This window comes from Falco rusticolus, chromosome 4 (genome assembly GCF_015220075.1).
Source record: "Falco rusticolus isolate bFalRus1 chromosome 4, bFalRus1.pri, whole genome shotgun sequence".
NCBI classification, from domain to species: Eukaryota; Metazoa; Chordata; class Aves; order Falconiformes; family Falconidae; genus Falco; species Falco rusticolus.
In genome coordinates, this window is record NC_051190.1 from 55,989,883 (window position 1) to 56,014,123 (window position 24,241).

Sequence of the window (24,241 nt, forward strand, 5' to 3'; positions counted from 1 at the left end):
AAGGAAGCCATTCCTTGGAGGATATTTAAAAGAACAAAAATGATGGTGGAAAGCTTGTTGCCCTCCATACTGGCATAGAGATTGACGGTGTTGTTGCACCTGTTGGCAAAGCTTCTCTGTATACCAAAGGGACAACGGAAAGCTGGAACACCCTCTTGGATTAAAGAGACAGGTGTCAGTGGAAAAACCCCAAAGCTTTTGTTCTCATTAACTCTGTTCATCTGAATGGAAAATCCAGGCAAGGAGACTGAAGAGCCTGTAATTCACAATGCCAGGTCTCCTGGTTTCTAATTTTATAACAAAATATTCCTCACCACTGCTTTTCCTAAACACCCCCATTACACATATTTTCAAAGGATGATTTCATAAGGTCTCACAGAAGCAGGGACTGGGCAGATGTACTTACAGAATCTAAGAAGGAAAAACAACTGTGTAAGTAAAAAACTATAATTCTTCATTATCAGGGTAGGTTACAGAGTAGACGCAATCAGCACTGGTTTGAGTGTGCAACAGCATTTATACTTCCCTATGAGAGTGCAAAGGAAATAAAACTGACCTCCAACCATGTGACAGAAAAGGTATGGTGTTGGGTGTAAGGAGGTCCTGACTAAACTGTTTGTCCTTTATGGACATCTGCTTTTCCTGCCTGCTCTTGCTGCCTAGATTGCCACATTTAACAGCATGTCAGTGCAGAGTCTGTCACAGTGCTCTTGCTGCTACCGCAACGTTGGACACCTTGCATCATCTATGCAAATAGAAAGCTGGCAGAGACTCACTTGTGTCTAAATCCATTTTTATTTTCTCATTGGCATATCAAGCTTCAAATCTTCTCTCTTCTCTTTATTTATGTTGCAGAGGTTTGTGTTTAGTGATAACCAGACTTCCTTGCCAAAGGGAAATAAACCCTTTTCAGGCAGTAAGGCACCTCTCTTGCACACCCATTAAATAAGACCTCTTGAGGTTTCAATGCAAGTGGGTGGCTGTCTAGCAGCTAAGTGAGATACAAGAGGATGTCATTACTGCCAGACTTGGCCCAGCTTAATGTCAACCACGACATTGTGGGGGAAACCTGACTGCAAACAAAAGCAAAGCCAACTATACTGTATGTCCTTGTCCAAATGAAGGCAAACAGGGAAGATTTATAAACTGCATTTGCAAAATACCTTCATTTATAATATGATAGAGAGGTGTTGGCTTGTATGGCATGTGCATTGCAAGCTGACAACAGTGTTTTCCTTGGGCATGAGCCAAAGTTTTGGCTGTTTTTCTTTCACCAAACATGAGCCCATGGGGATGAGTCACTGGTTCTTATAGCGGACTGCTGTCTGCTGAGCCAGGAAGAGGAGCCCTTATTGCACAGAGAAGGAATCAGGAGATGATGTGTCATGTAGGTCACGCTGGGAATCAGCATCACTTCCCACAACCAGCCAATGCAGATTGCATGCAGAGGACCTGCAAGCCTGGAGGAGATGGAAATAAAGCCAGGACTCCCTGGGACCCACTGGGGTTTGGGTACCACATTTAATCTCTGGTGAGCATCTAAAAGTCTGTGTGGCTCCACCAAATGTTCCACTTCAGCAATTCAGGAACTGAAATGAGGTGCAGCAATTAATTTCTGTAAACCTGGATCCTCAGTCATCATCAGCTCCTTGCTGCAAGATGTTGACCCCTTTCCCCATCCTCCCCCACCCCAGGAGAACCAGTGGTTACACGAGGGGAGCATGTGGCTGGAGACCTCTGAGCCAAGCGGGTTTTTTTTTGCTTTTCCTCTTATGAGAGCTGTCAAATGAAAAAAATTACGGATCCTGAGGACAATCGGACAGTTCAGTGAGTAAGGGATGTATGATCACTGGTGTCCAACGCTGACTTATGGAAGCTGTAGGCTAAGGCAAGCCTTTTCACTTCAGCCGCTGCAGTCAGTGCTGGGATTCAAAGACATTAATGATTGCTAATCTACAGCTCACCTTTGGTTAGTCAGCAGCTATCCACAAAGCTGGTTCGCACACTAGTGGGCAAGGATGCAGTCATATCGCAGCCTTGGCACTTCTCGAAGTACTAATCAGAACTAATTGCCCGAGCTGGGTGAGCGGTGCTCTTGCAGGGGCCGGGTTCGCCACGGCAGTGCCCCAGCACAACGGGGACACGCTCCTGCGTCAGGCGGTTCCCAGCTGCTGTTATGTGGAAGGCAAAGAGATTATCGAGGTTAAAAAATAAAACCGCAAATTCAGCGTGAAGTGTGAGCGGCCCGGGGCAGGGCTCTGGTGAGAGGCTGCCGTGGGAAGGCGTGGGGACTCCCCGCCAGGGGAAACGGGCCGCCTGCCCGCCGCTGCCTCTGCGCCCGCACTGCCCCCGCCGGCGCCGCTGGGGGCTCGTCCCCGTCCCACTCCGCATTCCCGGAACTGGGAACAAGACCTGCCCGGCTCACGGGCCCGCAAGGAGGCGGCGGGGGCGGCCGGAGGCAGCCGGGGGCAGGACGGCTTCTCCCCGACGGGGCGGGCCGAGGGAGCGGCGGGGCCGTGAGGCGGGAACGGGGCGGGCTGAGGGGGCTGGGCTGCGGGAGAACGGAGCCGGGGCGGCCGGAAAGAGAACGGGGCCGGGCTGAGGGGGGACGGAGCCGGGCCGGGCTGGGGGGCCGGGCCGAGGAGGGACAGAGCGTGGCCGGGTGAGGCGGGACCGGTCCCGTCGGGGCACCATGTCGGGGGTGGCGAGGACGGCCATCTGCCTGCTGCGCTGCGACCTGCGCGCCCACGATAACCAGGTAGGGCCCGGCCGCGGCCCCCCGGGTATTTATTTAGAAATAACCCTGCTGTTGGGTAGGCTGGGGCGGGGTGCCTGCGTCCTGCCCCCGAGAGCTGCCACGGCCCTCTGTCTTTCCAGGTGCTCCACTGGGCTCAGAGTAACGCGGATTTCGTTATTCCCCTCTACTGCTTCGACCCACGGCACTACCTGGGCACCCATTGCTTTGGTTTCCCAAAAACAGGGCCCCATCGGCTCAGGTTTTTGCTGGAAAGCGTGAAGGATCTAAGGGAAACTCTCAAGAAAAGAGGAAGGTATTTGAGAAAGCACTGTGCAAATAACATGTCTATTTTTATTTTCCTACTCGTTTTCAACACATACCTGTGCTGTAAGCCTAATCGTGTCAGATACTCTGGGGTGTGATGATGGCTTATTTCTGAGAGCCACCGCCCTTCTGTTAGATACAATAAGGTCCCATACATAGCTCCTGTTCAGATGATCTGCTGTGCCGTCTGCAAGGGAGTGAAGAGCCACGCAGGCTGCATGCCATGTGGGGTTTTGCTTTTTTGAACTTGGATACCACAGATGGGCGTCAGCCTTAAGCGCTTTGCCCAGAGTCCTGACAATTGGAGACACGAACCGGCAGTCTTCCGAGTTGTAGGCGATGACATTAGCCGCTGGGGTGTGTGGCCTTGTCCCTAGTGAGTTTTCCCTAAGAGCTGGCTTGAGACAGACCAGCATGGATCCTGGCTTGTGAGACTGGAGAGTTAAGTTTGCTCATGCCCTGTCCCACGAAACCCAATCTCTTTGGTAGGCTACATTGTGGGAAGGGGGTCTTCAGAGATTCCTTCTTCATTATGCCTTTAGAAACCGTAACTGCTGTAGACCAGGGCCTGAAGGTTTGCATGCTGAAGAATCCATTACCAAATAACATCTGGCTTTGCTTAGCAGAGGATGTGTCAGCCAGCCTGTCTTCTCCCAAAGGGGCATAACAGTGGTAGTAGAAGCAAGTGGAACGGCTCTGGGTTTGCAGTGCAGTGTGGCCAGTGTAGATGGTGAATGTTATAGGGGACTGAGAGAAATGACTAGTGGGTATCTGCACCCATACTCTGCAGTGAACAGATTCAGAGCTGCTTGAATGCCACTGTGCTGTTGTCGGTGGCTGATAAGAGACTGGTCTTCTGTAGTGAGAGACATGTGGTTGTGAAGAGCCATGCTAAGACCTAGGCTCCATTTGCCCAGTCATGATATCTTCTCAATGCAGTGATAGACAGAAATCTCTTTCACGTCCAGTCTGTGGTGTTCCCTGTGGACAGCTCGATCTCTGCTTTTCTGTGGGAAGTAAGGGGAACAGCTCTCTTAGCAGCACTCCTTGCTGCTGCCTTCTTCGGATCCAACCCATCTTTGAAGAAACTTTTCAGTTGTGCTTTAAATTATTCTGGCAAAAACACTGTATTACCCCTTCAAGTGGCTGGGCAGCTGGTGAGGTTGCAAGGTGGGAAGGGAGTTTTTTTGACTGTTATGAACACAGAGCATTCAGAGGAAAGCATTCGTCTGAATACTCCCACATGAAAGTGGAGAGAGGTCTGCACACAGGCCACCACTGCCTGTGAAGGGGGTTGAAAGAGGAATCCGTTGAACAGATCTGACAGATTTACTTTTAGGTAACAGCCTGGCTTTCTGCCCAGTCATCCTTTCTAAAGCATCCGGGGTGATAGAAATGTGTTTGACACAAACTCAGCCCTAGAAGCTTACAAACTGCGTTCAGTGGGTCCTAAAAAACGTAGGCTAGCCAAATCCTGTCTGTCTGCCTCCATATGCTGTCTGTGCTCTGTAGAGAACTAATGGGTGTGTGGACTGGGACAAGGGCCTCTTGTACACATAAATAACAATAGCATCAAACCTAATTCAGGGCAACATTTTGTGTTTGCAGTACCCTGGTTGTGAGGAAGGGGAAGCCAGAAGATGTGGTCTGTGATTTGATTACGCAGTTAGGTTCTGTCAGTGCTGTGGCTTTCCATGAAGAGGTAAGGGAAATACTTGGGTGACATTGTTAAAAGATAAAATTAGGTTGTGGAGGTTTCTTCCACAACTAAATGGTGATGCAGATCCTGTGTGTTCAGAGCCTTTCTTGTCTGTGGCATTGTTAACCTTGGGGAAACTGGCTAACTCCTGGGATGGGATTGGTGTCTGAGTGGGAGTCCTTGTGATTGATGACTTGCAAGTGCTGTGCCTTGAGGAAAACGAGTTTCTAGCAACTGGCATTTTAGGTCAGCTGAGTCCATTTCTCCTCCTGTTTGCATCAAGCTGCTTTTTCCTGGTGCCTTCCTTGCACAGGCAGCTAACTTCCAGGGGACATACTGTATTGAGTGTAGGGGCCACGGTGAGCTGACAGCACCCACATTTAGGAGGTTGCCCGCCAGTGTGTTGAACAAAAGACAAGTCTGGTCCTGCAGTGCCGACGGGGTTTGTGCTTTACTGGCCTGTCTTCACTGAGCTAAGTAAATGGTTTGATCCAGAGCCTGCTGAATTCAATGGAAGGCTCTGAAGACTCCACTAGGTCTGGAGGCTGTGTACAGACACCTATGTATATACATACATAGATGCACTCAGTATTAGCAGTCTGGACCTCAGAGCTGTCTAATGGAGGAACTGTTCTGTGACTCGCACTGCAGGTATTCCTGCTGTCAGGCCTAAGACCGTTGTAATGTGATGTGACAGCCTGCACATCCCATAGTGCCTTGTTCCATGCAGCTCTAAGAACATCCACAGAGGATCAGACAAAACGCCTCATCTAATTCCATAACCTTTCCCGACGGTGGCCAATAACAGACGCCCAGAGAAGACCACAGGAGCAGGACATATCTGTAAAGATACTTCCCCAGAATACTTTCCCAGCCACCAAGAATCTGTGGCTTAAGGACTTCTTGAAACAGGAATGCTGCCCTGATAGCCAATAACCCTCAGTGGATTTCTTTTATATGTATTTGTCCAGTCTCCTTTTCATTCCATGCAGACTTAAAAGATCTGCAACATCCTACATCAAGGAGTTCCCTATTCTGGCATTGGCGCTACTAACAGAGTGAAAATGCTTATTGGGTTTGGCAGAGGAAAATACTCAGAAATTGTCTGTGTGCACCTCTCTCCAAAGGGGTGAAGCTAAATGTGGAGATGAGGGAGAAGGGCAAGGCCAGTGACCAGGGTCTGTGTGCCTACGAGAGCTGAAGCCACGCAACCATGGCCTCACTGCATTTTGTTCTCCCTAGGCCACGCAGGAGGAGCTGGATGTGGAGAAACTGCTGTGCGAGGTGTGTTGTCAGCATGGGGTGAAGACTCACACATTCTGGGGATCCACGCTGTATCATCGGGATGACCTTCCCTTCAGGCCTATCGCCAGGTGGGCTGCTCTGTGGTATCGCTCGCTCCACTGTCCCATTTGTTTCTAACTCCAGTGAACTGCTTAGGAGGGGTCTTAGTCATCCAGTCCCACAGGGAAGGGACCCATGAATCCATCTGCATTATGGAACAGTGCTGTCATGCTCATACACAGCAAGGGGAAGGGGCACATTCATCCCTCTGTACTAGTAGGATTTACTCTTCAATATGCATAAAGCCAAGGGGTTTGACTGACGTGCGGAATTAGACTCTATAACTCGAAAGTTATAAAGTAGGTATGTTTACTGCTCGCAGATGCACGGGGGATCACTCCTCCACAAGCGTGCATGCCTGAAGTGACGAACCATCTCACATTTATACAATAAAACAAATGAATATTCAATTAACGCCTATACATATTCGTTACCTAAACCCGCTTACTCTCGCTTCGTATGTTAATTAGCTTATCAGTCCTTTGCCTGGAATGTGGTGGTCTTGCAGGTTTGTAGGTGATTCATGTCCTTGTGACCATCTGATCTTCTCCAGCAAGGAGACTTAGCACTCCCTCCCTCTAGATAGCACTGGAATATCTCTCATCCTTTTCTCATTCTTTTTTAAATAGCCCCTTTGTTAGAGGAAGAAGGGCAGGCGTCTCCTCAAAGCTGTAGTCGTCTCCTCAAAGCTGTGTGCCTATGTGACCAGACACCGCACCCATGACTAGTCACCATACCCACATTCCTTGAGCAGACATATACAATCACAGTCGATGTCCATTGTCCCCATTTCACACTATTTCTCCGTATCATGACCATTTATTGAGGGACTGATTTCTCTTTGCCCTTCCACCAGCACAGTTTTGATGCTCTGTCTGCAGTGCTCCGTCCTTGTGACATTGGACTGGATTGCTCCGTTACCCCATCTGGCTAAATGCAGCTGCCTGTGACAGTAGCCCTTTGCGTGTGGACTCTTCATGCCTCCCTCAGTAGTCACTTGAGGTGTAATTAATGGAGTTGAGTGATTCATGGCATCCTATAGAAAATGTATAAAACAGAGCAGAAGAGTCAGGCGATAAAAATTGCTGTTTCTCTCCATTGACTGAAAAGCAGCTGGAGGTTGCAGATTTTTACATTGAGGTCAGCCTTGTGGGTAATCAGAAGTTAGATGAGATGAATCTGACCCTCAGGGATTGCTCCATCAGGACACACCTTAAATTGAAAAGGCATCAGAGGCAGAAACTGGATGAAGGACTGAACTTCTGATGGCTTCTAGCCCCAGGGGAATCTACCTCTTTCAGCAGGCGGTGTACAAACATGCATCACAAATACCCGCTCTGCCCTCAGGAGAGTGCAGCCTGGAAAGCTAACCCTCCATCTATGGAAGATACGTGGTGCTGTGTGGAGGGGCCAGGGTAGCCACCCTGTGGAGATCTGACCGCGCTGTTATCTTTGCAGGTTGCCTGATGTCTACACCCATTTCCGAAAAGCAGTGGAATCTGAGGCAAAGGTCCGGCCAACTCTGCAGATGGCAGACCAGCTAAAGCCTCTGGCTCCAGGGGTGGAAGAAGGGTGTATCCCTACAATGGAGGATTTGGGACAGAAGGGTAAGAAAACTTAATGTGGCAGTTCCTCCCATGAAGTCCTACTTAGATCTGTCTGTTACTGAGGATGAGAAGAGGGAGGCCTCCCAAGGGCAGTGGTTGCCCTTCAAACTGTAACTAAGCTGCTGTTCACTCATATGACAAATGAAGGTAAATTCCCTGTGTGGAGGAGCTGCCCTGCAGCTGGGTAGAAAACATCCCCTTAGTAATTTTTAATATGTTTGATTTGACCCTTGCTTTAGAGGAAGACAGGGCACAATCTTTTATGGCCCCAAAGCAGACACCCTTACTGCTGAACATCCCTAGATTTTAAGCTCCTTACCTTTGAGATGCTTTCCAAGAAGGTAACAAGGTGATGGTGTTTTCTGTGGCAGATCCTGTGACTGATCCACGAACAGCCTTCCCCTGCAGTGGAGGAGAGACCCAAGCTTTAATGAGACTGCAGTATTACTTCTGGGACACGGTAACTCTTACACTTCCTTGTCTACATCCTCCCCCTTGTACATATGGCTGTGCAAGTGCGTGAGGCTGCGATTTTACTTCCTAGTAATGTTTCCTTAGCTCCTGTATAACACTGTACAAAGGAGGGAATTAACGTTTTTTCAGGTTTTCAGAGGGACAAACTAAATCCAAAGAAGTCATCCAGGAACTGGGAATGTAAGCCAAATACTTAGGAATCTAGTTTAGTGGCCATCCCTCTTAAGTCTTCTTTTCATCAACTTTTGGGAATTAGGACGATGCCTTGATTTGCCCTTTCTACTCTCCTGTCCCACATCGTCAGCAATGTAGTTCCTTCACTTTGGAGGAGGGAAAAGTGGCCTGAAGAGCTGTAATTGCAAATGGGGTGAGGAACAACTGACCCAAACTGCTTCCAGTTTTTTTAACAAGCACAGTTAAAAATAGTAGGAGGTTCATAGTAGTCTGACAGTGCTGCCAGCATACAGTCACTGCTGGAAAACCTGTTCCTTCTTTTCTGTTATGCAAATATTGTCTTCCTGGTGAGCTAGAACAGCCCTTTAGCAATTGTAACCTGTGCAGCCAAAGGGAATCAGAAGAGATCAGGCTTCCCAATGTCCTCTGCATTGTCAGTGGAGTTCTCAGAAAACGGAAGATCTGCGCTCTGCTGTAAGTGTGGCTGGCCCAGAAGTAACGGTGGCCAGGATTCCCGCAGCTGTGTGTTGGGTGCTGTCAGACACGGTAGTTCTCAAACCTGAACAAGCAACCACATGGACAAGGGAACTGGCCTCCAGTTCTGCTGGTGCTTTTAAGTGGATCATTGATCCAGAGTCAGACAGGTATGGGCAGGGAGCAGCACAGCCAGGTTCATAGTGCTTGTAGAAATAAATGTGCTACAGGCTGAAGCCAGGAGCATAGCTTGTGACATGCATCCCAGAGCTATAATGAGAACTGCTGGCCTGATTCATTCCTGTGCACTGGAGGCAGTAATTTGACAGCTCTGTAGTCCTTGCAGGCAGCCATGAGAGGGAGCCCAGCCCTGCTAGATTGCCCTAGCTCCAGTATGAAAGAAAACGTATTTAGCATGTTGCACTAAAGTATTAAAACCGTTTGGTTTTTCGCTCGCACAGAACCTGGTTGCATCTTACAAGGAGACTCGCAATGGACTGGTGGGAATGGATTACTCGACCAAATTTGCACCATGGTAAAGATTTTTGTTGTGAGTCTGGAAGCTCCTTTTCTGCTCTCATCCCAAACCGATGTTGCCCAGCTGCTGAGTGCTCACTGGGCAGAGGTCTGAGTGTGATTCGTTCTGCCCTTTTTGTTGGGGTACAGCAGCCTCAAAGCTGCTTTTTGTTGTGCTTCTATGCAGTGCTTCACTGGGAATGTTCCTGCAGTTAGGAATTGCTGAAGTGTAGCAGTAGTGTGCCAAGAGCCCAGTGTGCTGGGAGCAGCAGTGTGGACAGGGCACTAGAGAGACACACCACTTGTCTTTGCCTTTGTGCTGTTTTGTGTATTATCAGGGGTGGTTGTGAGGAGCCAGGGAGGAAGAGTAGCTTCAGCATGTTGATAGGGTTGTAGCAGAACTCAGTCCAGTTCTGGTTTGCTGAATAATGTGGGCCAAGTCACTTCACCTCACTGCCATTCTGTTTTTCTGTGGTGTGAAGAGATGCTTCTGATTATTCCTATTGCAAAAGGATCTCTTATTTGGGTAGATATGATGATTTATTATGATTAGGGGTTTTAGTCTCCAGTGCTGGAAGGGGAAGAGTTAATCTCAGACTGCAACAGCAACAGCAGAACCCAGTTCAGCCTAAGGCTGAGAGCATCCAGTGTGTGTTCCCGACAGAACTGCAACGTGAAACAGTTTTCTGAGGCCCCTACAAGTCAGGATTTATTTTCAGCGGGCTTTGTGCTTTACTGGTTGCAGTGGACAGCTCCACCTGCTGGCGCTGTGGGATCCGGGACCACTGCCACTTCAGAAGTTCGTTATTTGTAGTCTCCACTCGAGTTTTTCCGATCTGGACATTTGCCCAGAGCAGACAATCCTGATCTGCCTGTCACAAAGTGTTCCCCCGTCAGATGATCAAAATCAGACTTGTTCAGATTGCAGCCAGCCATTCACATCTCATATTGGCCATTTCTAAGTGTTATTGCTGGTCAACAATCAAGGGAAAACTCTTCAGGCCCTTTCTTCCTGTTTTCCAAAATTCACTAGAACATCAATTTTTTCCACGAGCCCTAGTGGGAAACTGCAGTAAAATACATTTCTAGGAAAATAAAGGTAAAAGTTTTCCTTATCACCCTTTGTGATGGGGTTGGAGTCTACAAGCTCTTTCCTGTCTTGCACAGCGCTGATCTGGAACAAATGGGAGGAGCCCAGTAGATTGAAATGCCAAAGTTTGTGTTTGATTCCCTAGTTTTCTGACCCTTTGTGAGATTTTTAGCAAATTAATTGCCTTCTGTTGTTGCTCAAATGAGACACTAATGTACTGCAGGAAGAGGAGCCCTGGACATATGATAATTCAATTTGTAGTAAAAGGAGGGCTGTTGAACCACTAGGACAGTTGCTGTAGGGGCTGACATTTGGGACTCATTTCTGTGTTTGTCATTGGTGCACTAAATCACCAGATGATCAAGTCTTTTATGCAATACTTGTCAGACTTGTGTAAAATGGTTTATCTCAGTAGCTTGGAAACTCCTGTAACAGTCATACACTGGGACAGGGAAGATTTTGATTCTCAGATTGAAAAGTTGCAAAGAAGTCATACAACTTGACTAAAGCCATTTGGGAAGTCAGTGGCAGAACTGCAAACCAAGCAAAAGTTTTCAGACAACAACTCTAGACACAAAGCTGCCCCTCCAATCTGTCCCTGCAGACATCGAGTTGTCAGTCCTACATTGCATTCAGGACATCATTCTCCTCCTTTCAGGCTGGCGCTGGGCTGCATTTCACCTCGATACATCTATGAGCAGATACAGAAGTATGAAAAAGAGAGAACGGCAAATCAGAGCACATACTGGTATGTCCTTGCGTGATCAGCATAGCTTGTTTTCTCTGAAAAGGAAACTGACATCTCATGCACAGGAGAGAGTGATTTGTTAACTTAATGTTTGTTTGTTTTTCCTGTGCCTGCTGTCTGGTTCCTCGGGGTTGCATTGCAGTTCTGTTTCAGTATGGATTTATTAGTCTGCCTTTGACATCCAGAGGCTGTAGGCACTTTGTAAGGGAAGATTATTAAAGCTAGTTATCGTGATTGCTGGGAAATTGTGGGTCATGATTTTTAAGAATTATCTCTATAAATCAGTACAACCCCTCTCTGCATCATTGTGGGCTAGATGAGAAGGAAGAAGAATGATTTACAAATAAAAGCCAAAGAGTTTCTCATGCCAAGCGTATGAGCAGGGTTTCACCAAAAAGGCTCAGTAGTTTTGCGACTTGTACAAATCACGCGGTGTCAGAAGGACCTCTGGGCACAGTCCAGCAAATGGCCCTGTGCTTGCTCAGCTGCCTGGCCATGAGTACACCACCATAGCAAAGAAGAAGAGGGGACTGGGAAGTGGGCTTAATGCATCCTGCCTTGTCACCTCACCGCTGGCTGCTTGCCTGCCTGCAGGTTGTCCTGAAGGAGTCTGGGGGACAACTGAGGTCAGTGTAGCTGTCCCTGAGCTGGCCTTGAACTTGCTCGTGCGCTCTGCTCTGCCCAGACACTCTGAACTGGAGCCTGGTAGGGAGCTCATAAGGAGTAGCAGGTTCATGTTAGAGCCTGGCCTAATACTAGACCTGGATGGGAAAAAAGCCCAAACCACAAAGTCTGTGCAAACTGGAGAACTGTGTTTTCAGTTTGGTTTGTTACGTTTGCAGTGTGTGTGACAGCACAGTGGTCGGTGAGGAACAGGCAGAACATTGCCAATAATTCTCGCCAAAATACTCCATTTCATTAAAATTCAAACAGATAAAATATCAACCTTTTGCCTGTTGAAGTGTATGCTTTTTTTTTTTTCTTCAAAGACAATTAAGAGAGGAAAGGTTTCAAGAAATGAACATACTTGTGTTTTTCCATCTAACAGTCAGCCAGCCTGCCTGCAAGGTGGGGTGCCATGGAAATCTGAGTGTGTTAAGAAATAGTTATAAAAAAGAAGCTGTCAAGCTGTAGGCACTGCAGTCAATTGTAACAATGAAGTACAGGTCATAGTGGCTGCACATGAGGGACTGATTGAACTTCAGTGTCATGACACTAGTTTTTAGCATTTGGACAGTGTCCTGTTTTGTAACCAGATTTTCCAAAAAGATCTTGTAAGCCTAAACATCAGCTGAGCAGAATATTTCCAATATGCCAGAGTGCTGAAGCAAGTCTCAGAGGCTGAGGTGCCATCATTTTATAAGAAGCTTTATTTATATAAGAGTTTTTATATAAAACTGTCTATTTTCTGCAGGCCTAGCACCTGATTTCATGAGCTAGACCACTGTAAACAGAGTGTTGAAAGGTGCATGTAAGTCCCTTACAAAGGTTATTGCTTAAATCAATGCAAAGGTCTTAGGAATGTGCTGACATGCTTGCTTATGCGGAAGTGTGAAGCTGAATCAGGTCCTCGCCCTGCTCTTTGGAGAATTACATCCCAGTAGGGATGGATGAGAAACAGGTTTCCTGAAATTCTGTTCCTGCACTTGAGTTAAGGAAAGCTTCCCCCGTGATTCATGCGAAGTTTGCTTTCACTATAGTCATCCAGGTGCAAGCTAGATGGGTAGGCTTGGGGCAAGAACTGGTATCATGGGAAGGTGCGTGAAATTGCTCATTGTGAGTAAACCTCACGGGGTTAATGGTGGGTACTATGGAAGCAAAATCCCAATTCAGTAATTTCATCTGACCCACAGCGGAATACAGACGTAGCTTTGTGTTTTAGGGTCCTGTTTGAACTGCTGTGGCGGGATTACTTTCGATTTGTGGCCCTGAAGTATGGCAGAAGGATTTTCTCATTAAGAGGTGTGTATGGATCACCGTATTCGGAGAGGAAAGGTACAGTCTTACAACAGGGAAATTAAGAGAAGATGTTGTCAGCATTGTGTCGTACAAATGTTCTTCTCATAGCGCTTGTGTCACCACTCTGGATGTTGCTGGGGACTTAGTGGTGGCACAGAAGTGCCTCAACACCATGATTCTGTACACTGAGACTTTTTCCCCCAAATCTGATTAGATATGGGGAGTATTATTAACACATGTCAGTGGGAAACAGCAGCATGGTAACAGTAAAGATGTTATTTCTGGAGACATTCCACCTTTGGAGAGGATCCAGGCTTCAGGTTTGCTCCACGTTCACCAGAGTAGCTGAAAGAGAGCAGGAACTGACCCAGCAGCGCAAATCCCAAGAAACCAGATTTTCTTTCTGCCTTGCACTACATAGGAATCAGAAGGAGATTCAGCTCCAGACCCAGTGAGTTACGTGCAGGTGCCTACACCTCAAATGGGGGTCTGAACTCTTGAGTGCAATGCAAATACCTAGCCTACGTAGCCAGGAAACCCTACAGCTGATGCGTGTGCTGGGTGAGCTGTTCTCCATGTGATGTAGCTGCCCACACCTAAGCATACAGCACTGGTTTAGATGCCCCGGGGCAGTCTGCCTGGCATCCAGCTGTGGGTGCAGAGGAACATGTCTCCCTCAGGGCCTGCATCACATCTGCCTGGCCAGGCCTATGTGGCTGTTTCAGATGCCCAACAGCATCTCAAATGGCACTGGATGCCGGTGGTGGGCCTAACCTTAGATGTCTGGAGCTGGAGCTGAGTCATCCCTGCTGCCTCTGTTCCACTGTACAAGAGGTCTGTAATTGCCACTGGACCCTGCAAACATAAAGTCATCCCCCTCATCTGTTCCTACCCCACTGCAGGAGCAAAGTGTTACTGGGGCTTCTGCCAGGTAATTCTGGGTTTAGTGTCTGCTACAGAAATGGATTTCACATAGACGTTGTCCTGGAGTAAAACTGAACAAGAAATTACTAGCTTGGGCCAGAGCACATCTTTGACCACTTGAGAAGTCTGAGTAATTTTTAATTAACAAAAAAAAATTAAAAAATAAAAATAGAGCAAACGCTAACAAAACAAATTATCAAAATCTGTTAAGGCTGGAGCATCCTCCATGTGCACAAGACATTCCTTTGCAACCCTTGAAAGGAGGAATGGATCATCCCTAAATCTTTGCAGAAGGAACATGGCTTGTTTGTAATACCACTAAGAGGGCTCGCTTCATCCTAATGTCTTGTGTCGTCAACCAAAGTGCCTCTGGCTGTCATTGTTTTATTAATAACTGCCTGTGTCAGCATTTGTCTTCATTAACAGTTCTTTTTTTTCGCAATAGGGCTTCAAAATAAAGAGGTCCCCTGGAAAAAGGACCTTCAGCTCTTTGACTGTTGGAAAGGTCAGTAGAAACCGCAGGTTTGTCTAAGTGTGCTTTATGGTTTCCACATGTCTGTGTGCTAACATGTGCCCTCATGCTAACTCAATTTTATGTCAGGGAACTGTCAGCATGATCGAGGCCTGTCATTTAAACTGTTACCACCAAACAAGAATCCAGCCCCGTGGTCTGATGTGTGATGTGAGTGCAGGATACTTGGTTTCCCTTCCGAGACTGAGCACTGCACAGGAGCAGGCCTGCAGGGTACCGTGAATGGCCAGGCTCTGTCCGGCTGGTACGTGCTTTGTGAGATGCACTGCAGTTAGATTTTCCTGCCCAGGTAGAAGTGTTTACAATCTGTTGGCTCCTTCTGTTCAGTCACACAGGGGCTGACCAGCCCTTCTTACCCGTGCGAGATTGCCATGCCTGCTACATTTTGTTCTTCTGATTGGTTTTGGTTAGAAGGTCGGAACAGTGTTAGAATAAATCACATCTTCCATTATGCCACAGTCTTTTAATATCCTTGCTTTTCCTTTAGCTTTTATAACTCCGTTGTCACTTGAACAGCAAGCATAATATCTCAAAACTTGGAGGGGCTAACAGACTGAAGTGTCAGAATCGGTGAAATACACACCTATGTATATTTCTTCATGTTAATGCCATGTGTATCCATTTGCATGCAGGTACAATAGATCTTTTCCTTAACAATAGACAAGGACTGTCCAATAGATCCCTCTCTGCTATTAGTCACCTGTCAAGAATCTTCCTGTTCTTGGCCCACCTTGCTATTATCTGTGTATTTATTCTGCTCTGCAAAATTCCCTGCAATCCACCTCATTGTTTTTCCAGTCTGAGATTTTTCTGTACCTTGTTTTTTTCCTTGCCAAAAAGTCTCACTTTAATTTTCAGTATAATTTCCCATGGTTCTTAGTGGCTGCACACCAGCTAAACCTCACTGAAATCTCTCCCTGCTGCTGTTACACTGGCACTGTCTTACCTGCTTGGATGGCTGTGAATGCATGACCACAGTTTGGTTTAATAGTGCCCAAAAACGTCATTATGTCCCAGCACTGTCTTTTGTCTCTGCAGAGGGCAAAACAGGGGTTCCTTTTGTCGATGCCAACATGCGAGAGCTGGCTGCGACAGGCTTCATGTCTAACAGAGGGCGGCAGAATGTTGCCAGCTTTCTCACCAAGGACCTGGGTCTGGACTGGAGGATGGGGGCGGAATGGTTCCAATACCTGCTGGTAAGGCTGAGCTGTTTTGTGCCTCTGGAGTTGTTTGTGCTCCCTGCCCTGAGTGACAGACAGGAGGACAGCTCTGCCTAGTAAGGATACAGAAGAGGATGAGTAATTTTCAGGCTGTTATAAATGCGTGTTTATACTGCTTGCATGGTATCTACTTCCCAAAGCTCATGTAAGAAAAGGGAATTTTGTCACAGTGAAGCTGCCATCAACCAAGATGTAGCTAGGAAGTTTTCAATGATAGTTTTGGTCCTCCATCTAGGGTTTTAGCCAGAGATCCACCACACTGGAGAAGACTTTCAAATATAAATTATGTTAACAATGCTCTGATTTGCTCACCCCAGAGGCTGGGGAGGAGGATGGCCCAGAAATAGAACATAACAAGAAATATGTGTTCTGGCCACTGAAGCCAGTGTTGGCACAGTGTCCTTGCATTGATGGCTGTGGACAGGGAAGCTATCTAGTCAAGAACAGGCAAGTACGGACAATAGCTGCATCAGCTTCCAGAGAGCTCCACCCTGGCTGGAGGCATCCTTCTTTGTTCTGGTGAGTCACAGGCCTCCCTGCCAACTGGAGCACCAATTCATTTCTCATATGCCAATCAGCAGCCATGCAAGCTCAGTTAAATAGCTGGCTCGCTTCTCCGTCCTTAGTCCTCTGTCCCATAGCTTCTTCCCAGGAAGGTCTGCACTGGCTGGCAGTCCCCAGTTCAGCTCTGCGTGTCTTTGCTTGGCTGCCATTATCTCTGGTGATGGTGATGGAGGGACTGTCAGCAGCACCATGCTGAGCAGTGGGAACTGAGGCTGAGCAGGTGAATCTGCGTTTTGTTCTTTACCAGACTGAATGGATCATACTGAAAAAGACCAAATACTAATATCAGCCTCCCATTAAAGATCTTGTTTGTGGGATACAAGTGGCTACTGGTAGTCAGGAAACTTTCTACTCACTAGGACAGCTGGAGATCCAGAGAGAGCTCAGTCACCAACATTCTCTGCAATTAAAAGCGCCTTTTTTGTGAATGTAATATTTTTTTTTTTGAGCTTCCGTGGTGCTGGGTTCTGACATGGCTTTGGCTGCAAAGATCTCCTGGAAGGTCTGGGTGCTTTTCCCAGTGCTGTGACTCACACCGTTGCTGTGAGCAGTGGTGGGCTTGCACAGGAACACAGTGCAGAACTTCTGCAGGATCCTCCAGAAAGTAGTGATGGTAGCTGCATGCAGCAATGTTTTTCCAGATAAAAGTGAGAGCCCCCAGCACATGGCACCAGAGAACTTGTATTGGAAAAGTGGTGGCATTATCCTTCCTATCATGGCTGGAATCTGGGATGGAAAATCTTACCTCGAGTGCATTTTTTTTTTGCAGTTTCAGTGGGTTGTATAAGAAAGCTGATACCCTGTGTGTGTGACTTACCAGGCAGGGGCTGCATTTTCGTATGGATGATCTAATTCCTGTAGCCTGAGTGCATTGTGTACGTCACACAGTGGCCCTCCAGAAGAATGGTGCAGCACATGCAAATGCACAAACACATCAGTGCATGTCTGTCCTGCAGAGTCAGCCACTAGGACCAATTTGAATGTTTTGTAGTATCTGGCTTTTGACGGCATCTGTCAGCTGTGGCTTTCACAGCAGTGACAAAGGAGACTTCATTTCACAGAGAGGGCAGCTTGCTTCACGTACAGGCAAGCCTTGCACTCAAAGTCACCAGCTGATGAAGGGCTGGGAGTCAGGAACTGAGGCTTTGCTCTGACAGGCGGGCAGCTTTGCTTTCCTCCGACAGGAGCTTGGTTCACTTTGCAGGCCGACTCAGATGGCCACAGCAGATTCCAGGTCCTATTCCCCAAGTAAGGAAGACCTGGAAGGTCTAACACGAAAAAGATGCTCCCTGGGTTATTTACCTTTATTCACAGGCACATGAGTGTTACCAGACTTGCTGGAAGCAGGATTTAGCACTCTGCACTAGGCCTTTCATCTTGGGAAGCCTCAGCGGCTGACTGCCACCATAGGCTGGTGTAGCACAGGCTGATCCTTGTGTCCTTCTGTCCCTTCCTTTCCACTTGTGTCACACTGATGCATTGCTAGACAGCTGTTACTTTAACCTGGCGGCATCCCCAGGGTAACATACAGGAGACATAAGTTTGATGGGGAGATGTAGCTATAGAATGGTAGAGGCCAGTACAGAACTGAAAGTGGTTTCACTTGGCTCTAAAAAGGGAAAGTAATGTGTATTTCATCTCTGATCCTTCCAGCAAAGGCCCACCAAGTGTTTGCGTGTGCCTGTGAAGAGGGTGTCTGTTAACCACGCCAGGTGGGCATGAGACTGAGGCAAGCTCTCTGCAACCTGCCGAAGCCAGGGAGAAGGCAGGAGACCACTGGTGGCCTGAAACAGAGATGATCTCAGCTGTGATTTCATTCACAGGGTCAGGCCCCAAGGAAAGGGAGAGAAACAAACCAAAGAGAATGCCAGGAAGGGGCAAGGCTGAGGGGGAAATGAGCCTGCCTCCTCCAGTCCCCCTTGGATTTGCCCTCGCCTCCCCCACATGCTTTCCTGCGTGTTAATCACACAGTCAGGCCTCCAATGGCATCTTTCTTCCACTCCTTATCCTCACCAGCTGGAGGAAGTGCTGCTGGGAAGGGGGAGCATGCTGCACAGTGAGCATAGCTGGCTACTGATCACCCTGACCCCGGCTCTCAGCTGGCTTTGCAGAGAAAGGGGAAGGGAACTTGGCAGAGCCCGTTGCCCTGTGCCTTCTGCCATCTGGGTGCGCTGAGCTTCGGTCGTGGTTTCATCTCAGCCAGCAACTAAGTACCATGCAGCTGCTCGCTCACTCCCCATCCCACCAGGGATGGAGGGGGAGGAGAATCAGAAAAGTAAAACCTGTGGGTTGAGATAAGAATGGTTTAATAATTGAGATAAGGAAAAAATTAATAACAATAATTGCAATGAAGAGGAGGGGAAGAGATAGGAATAAAACCCAAGGGGAAAAAAAGAAATTATGCACATTTGCTCACCACCTGCTACCAATGCCCAGCCAGTCCCCAAGCAGTGATCACCCCCCCAGCCAGCTCCCCCCAGTTTATGTACTGAACGCGACGTTCTGTGGTATGGAATATCCCTTTGGCCAGTTTGGGTCAGCTGTCCTGGAAGACCTGTCCCAGGTTCTCATGTACCTCCTCACTGGCAGAGCACAGGAAACTGAAAAGCCCTTGATTTAGAATAAGCACAACTTAGCAACAACTGAAACACCAGTGTCTTTATCACCATTATTCTCACACTAAATCCAACACACAGCACTGTACCACCTACTGAGAAAGAAAATCAATTCTATCCCAGTGGAGACCAGATCAGCTCCTCACTTTAAGGATTTTGGAATTGTCACTGAGATTTTGGAAGTGTCACTGTGTGGACTGGTTGTTGCTGCAGCTGCAGTAAAAGCAGAAGAGAACAGCACTGAATGTGCTTCGTGACTCGCCTTTGCAAACTGCTGCAGCTGCCAGCACTACGCTTTTGCAATGGGGACGCCCCTCCTAGGAACGCTCAGAGATCCCACGCCCTACCTGCTATCGCTGCCACTCCCCTCCTGAGCTAGGTCTGAATTGTCCTACAGCTGAAAAGCTTCTGATGCTGGATTTAAGCGACCCTGCCCAGCTGAAGAGCACTCAGACTGGATCATGTCCTGCTCCCGCTTATGCCTGTTTCAGAAGCCTCACTCCATTTTACATAAGCATCCTTGAAAGCTCTTTATTGGTTTAGATGTAGAACAACTTGGCAATGTGCAGCCTACTGAGTACATCATGAGAGCTCTAGTGTTCCCCATAGTAGTAAAGCATCTCTTTCTGCCAAGTCCCTGTGAGTTGAGGCTTATTGCCTGATGAAGGTCGAGTATAGCAGGGAAAAAACTGTAGTGTTTGTATCCATTGCATCTTCACACACTCTGTGTGGTCACTCTGTACAGCCTGAGTTAGGCTTTTCTCCAGTCTGCCTAACAGGATCTGCACAGATGATTTTGTTAGTCTGTGGGCTCTGGGTAACTGGTCAGGAAGACTTTTCTTTCATATTTGAAATGGACTGGGCTGCTGTTTCTTGGAATATGAGCACTCAAAAGCTAGGGCTAGTGGCCATTAAGTCTGCCAGATGTCAGCAGAAAGAGAAGTTTTTTTTTTAAAAAAAGGAAACAGAAAGTGACTTTGGTTGGACTTTATCTCATTAACCTAAGGACCATGAAGTGAAGTAGCCTGGGAAGCTGATCCCAGCTGTAAAATACAGCCATGCAGCACAGTTCTCTTCTGAGCCAGAGGGCTGTACCTACATGGGAGCTGTGACTGCCCCAGTATTGCCAGGCTGATGCCCACACAGGGAGTTTTCCCCTTGAGATGAGGGGTGGACGGGGAGAGAAGATTCACCAAGCGCCAGCCCATCTCTTCATGCTGTTTTCTTCCTCTGTTCTCAAGGTGGATTACGATGTTTGTAGCAATTATGGCAACTGGTTATACAGTGCTGGTATTGGCAACGACCCACGGGACAACAGGAAGTTTAACATGATTAAACAAGGCCTGGATTACGACAGCAATGTAAGTGTGTTTGGCTGTTTTGCAATGAATAGTGCAGCAAAGCGTATGTGAGAGTTTCAGGGAACAGAGATCGACCTGCTGTGTGGATACTGCTGCAAAAGGTTCTGTGATCTCCTGGCCAACAGTCAGGCAGGTTCCTCACTGCTGCACAGGAAGATCTGACGTTTACAATCTGCTGCTGTCCCCAAAGAGGCTGGTGCTCTGTACAGCCTCCCTGTCCTGCCACTGGCCTATGTTTCGTCACCGTTTCTTCCGGGTAACAGCCACAACCCATCAGTATCTCACACAGCCATTTCCTTGAGCACAGAGCAGCTTCTTAGCGAACTCAGAAGTGACAGGAGAGACAGAGCTGCTCCTTGGGAGGTCCTAGAGAGTAGATTAAACCTGTGACTAAACCTGACTATCCTCCGTAAGCGGTGGGCACAGATAAATCACCCTTTCCACGTGCTTAGTTCACATACCAGATTACCTGGTCCCACCCTATTCCTGAGCTTCATGGCAAGCTGTGCTGTTGCCTTTGGCACTGTAGCTGGCAGGACTTCGCAAGGAACCAGGAAATAGTCCTAGTAGGGGACACAGCAGTGGAGTTAATGGGAGAGATTCAGGGGCAAGGCGGGGTTCATCTTGCCAAGCACAAGAGTGTGCAGCTGAGCTAGTGCCCCTAGTTTCCTTCGCTCACTTGGAAAGGAAACAGGGACTTCTTGGGAACGACTTCATCTCACTGTGTCCTAAATAGGGCAGGTGAACTGTAGCAGAAAAGCACCTCTGCCTCCCTCCCCTGCCTGCAGTAAGCCTGGGAGAAGAGCTCCAGCATCCAGTCCTCTGTGTTTAGGCACTAATTCTGTGTAGAGAGTTTAGCAGGAGGGGCTAAGACTTGACAGAGGTAACTGATGCTGTAGTACACCAGCCTCTTTACCTGGAAATCAGGGTTCTTTCTTTCACATTAAGAAAGACCCTTGCTGGGAAGCATTTACAGGTTGTCACTGAATGGATCCTGTTCTGTTGGTTCTCTTTGCAGGGGGATTACGTGCGGCTGTGGGTCCTGGAACTACAGGGCATAAAGGGAGCAGATATCCACACCCCTTGGGCACTGAACAGTGCTGCTCTCTCCCAGGTGGGAGTAACTCTAGGTAAGACCTACCCACAGCCAGTTGTGACAGCCCCAGAGTGGAGCCGACACATCAACCAGAGGCCTGTGAGTACTGGGAGGGTTTGGATGGGGTGGGAGGGCTCCAGGCAGCTGCTCTGTGTCTGTAGGAGTGTCTGTGAATTCTTTCTCTGGTAAAAAGGGAAAAAATTGCTTTAGTTCAGAGTCACACGACCTCACAGCAGAGGGTGGTCCTGCTCTACACAGGGACTGTGCAGCCAGCGTTATTTAGCTGTGTCTGCCCTACTAAATTAAACAGGTCTGAGGCACAAGCCCACGTATCGACCTCCTGCCACCCGGGCAGTCATATTGTTAGTGTATTCCCCAGCACTGTTTTTGTCAGGGCCAACAAGCACCTTCCAGAACCTTGTCCAAGCACAATCTGAGGGTACCACGTGCTAAGGACTGTCACAAGATACAGTGACAAAGCCACCCTACATCATACGGTCATAAACCATGCCAGGCCAGCTGGCTTTAGGGCTGAAGAATGAACCCACACATGTTCTGTTTACTACTTTCCAGGTAGCTTTTCTAATTTTTTTTTTCTCCTTCTGGATATACAATCGTGCCAGATACACCCGCTGTGGTGCATGGTGTAAATTTTTTAGCTGCTTCTTTCTCCCATCAGCCTTGGACAGGCAGCAGGGCTTAGACAGAGAGAGCGTGTCCTTCACAGCGTCCTGCCCTGCCCTCCAGGCCCTGCCTGCCCTGGCAGCCCCAACGGCGGGCAGGGAGGGATGGGGCATCTCCAGAGGCCTAACCGCCCCCCGATGCAGATGGGCAGAAAGGAGCCAAGACCGACACTCAGTTTCCACTCGGTTCATGAGGTGGAAGTAAACCCAACCAGCTTCCTACCGTGCTTGAGTGCATCCAAACTGGAGTCGGCGAGACCAGTATATATGGGGACTGGCCCTTACACTTTGTTTTTTGGGTGTATCTCCCCTTTAGAATGGGGACAGATTAAGATGTGGACACTGTAACATGCGGAGGCTCACATTGCTGACCTGGCTGCTGTTCTTGGAGGAGAGGGGTATGGAAGGAAAGTGCTCCATAGGTCTGGGTGGTGTCAGTGGTGGTGGAGCTGGAAAGGAAGAAAAATGGATGTAACTAATGGTGGTGTATTTCAAGGTGTTTTCAGCATTTTGTCTTCCCCCATGCATCCTCCCTGTCTCCTCCTGAGTAAGAATACTTTGTGGACCCTCAAATTTAGTTGTCATACTATGTTCAGTAAAGAATAAGGTGTGTATCCATTTGAGGCTTTAATCCCAAGGTGCAGTACCAAGTTTCTCAGGCCAAATTCCTTTGCCATGAGCGGAAAGTTTTGCAGAAGCAAAGCCTTCCGCTTCTGGCCATGCCATTGAAGGGCCTGGATTATCACCTTTCCATGTAAGAGTGCATCTGAGATCAGAGAAAGGTACAGAGATCTGTGAAGGAGCCCCTCGGTCACACGCTGGTTTGAGGCAGTGATGAAACTTGAACCCATAAAGCTCCTCCATCCATTTTGATCAACTGTCCAGCTCACCCTGGGCTCTGTGGGCCAGCACTGCCACACTGTGCTTGTGAAATTAACTGGGAGGGGCTGTTGGCCCAGTGTTACTGAGCCCCTCTCCAAGCCCCCTCCAACCAAGCATCAAAGTACCTTTGCAGACACAAGCACCTACCTTACCAGAAACCCTGGCGTCCCAGGCCCAAGCCTAGAGCTGTGCCTGTCAGGCCTCCCCGCTTTCTGAGTGAACTTGGGAGCAGCAGCGCCATGTGCACACTTTTCCACATGTCGGGGCTGCTCTGTGATCAGATTCACTGTGCACCATCAGTGAGTATCTCGCTGTTCGTCTCTCATTTGCAGCAGGAGAGAAGTCCCCATCCCAGGGGCAGGAGAGGCCCTGCACACACGCCAAGGCAGCACAAGGACAGAGGGATAGATTTTTACTTTTCTCGCAAGAAAGATGCATGATGAAGCCTGCACAGGTGCATGCTGGAGGAGCGCTCTGTGGGAGGTTTTGCTGCCGAAGACGCCGGGATAACGGTTCATCGCCTTGAACTAGGTTAATCTCAAGCCAATGATACAAATCTGGCCCCAGTAAAGGAACCGGGAATCTGGCCGTTCAGTGTTCCCAGGGACACCAGCTGGTGGCAATTTGGGGGTTGGGCACTGGCACTGGTTGTGGTGAATGGATCTTGTGTGCGCACCCTGTGCTGTGAGCCCCGAGGTAGTTCCCCAGGCGCTCTCCAGGAGCGGCCGCCCTTCCGTGCCCTGACTCCCACGGACAGCACATCACTCCCAACTCTGCAAACTCCTTCGGGTGACAGGGCCGCCTAACCAATGCTAATTAACCAAAACGGTATGGCCTTTCTCTTTGGAGGAGGCGCAGCTTGCTTTGCACTGGTGCTTACAGCTGGATTTCCACCCCTCTACAAACTCGAGCAGGTGGTTTCTGTGGCAGGTGTTCAGTCAGAACTCTTTCTAATGAACTTTCTTGTGCTAATATTTCATGTTTTAAAGCTTTAAAATTACCAATCATTGGGCAATTAAAAGTTTTGCTGCTGGAATATTTGATCTTACTTGTTTCCAGAGATGCATAGATAGAGAGAGACTTCAGAGGACATTCTGTTACTGTGTCTCCTACAGTACTTTGGAGAGACAGAAAGTTCCTCGTGAAAACTGCCCTGGTGTCCTTGCACCACTTTCGGTACCAGCCTGGAAGCTGGAAACTGTAGCTGAGAACTGTTTC

At 48.3% G+C, this 24,241-nt stretch overlaps 1 protein-coding gene across 3 annotated transcripts; it reads left to right on the plus strand.

Annotated features, from left to right (window-relative positions):
* Window positions 1-2,624: 2,624 nt before the first annotated feature.
* LOC119145787 (cryptochrome DASH-like) lies at window positions 2,625-24,059 on the plus strand. 3 transcript variants are annotated; one of them, XM_037382463.1, is made up of 14 exons: window positions 2,625-2,758; window positions 2,878-3,050; window positions 4,670-4,763; window positions 6,003-6,133; window positions 7,563-7,711; window positions 8,083-8,171; window positions 9,295-9,368; window positions 11,098-11,187; window positions 13,070-13,149; window positions 14,516-14,575; window positions 15,641-15,798; window positions 20,243-20,362; window positions 21,381-21,557; window positions 23,356-24,059. In XM_037382463.1, exons 1-14 carry the CDS (start codon window positions 2,693-2,695, stop codon window positions 23,461-23,463), a joined length of 1,569 nt encoding a protein of 522 aa, XP_037238360.1. In that variant the 5' UTR covers window positions 2,625-2,692; the 3' UTR covers window positions 23,464-24,059. The 3 variants fall into 3 exon arrangements, with proteins under 3 accessions (XP_037238360.1, XP_037238361.1, XP_037238362.1); XM_037382464.1 differs by lacking the exon at window positions 20,243-20,362; XM_037382465.1 differs by lacking the exons at window positions 2,878-3,050; window positions 4,670-4,763 and having other exon boundaries at window positions 2,626-2,758.
* Window positions 24,060-24,241: the final 182 nt, after the last annotated feature.

Bases quoted from the DNA above. Each gene is read 5' to 3' on its own strand.
- LOC119145787 (XM_037382463.1), top strand. From the start codon at position 2,693: ATGTCGGGGGTGGCGAGGACGGCCATCTGCCTGCTGCGCTGCGACCTG. The intron at 4,764-6,002 runs GTAAGGGAAATA...TGTTCTCCCTAG, and splicing joins CTGTGGCTTTCCATGAAGAG to GCCACGCAGGAGGAGCTGGA. The intron at 13,150-14,515 runs GTGTGTATGGAT...TTTTCGCAATAG, and splicing joins AAGGATTTTCTCATTAAGAG to GGCTTCAAAATAAAGAGGTC.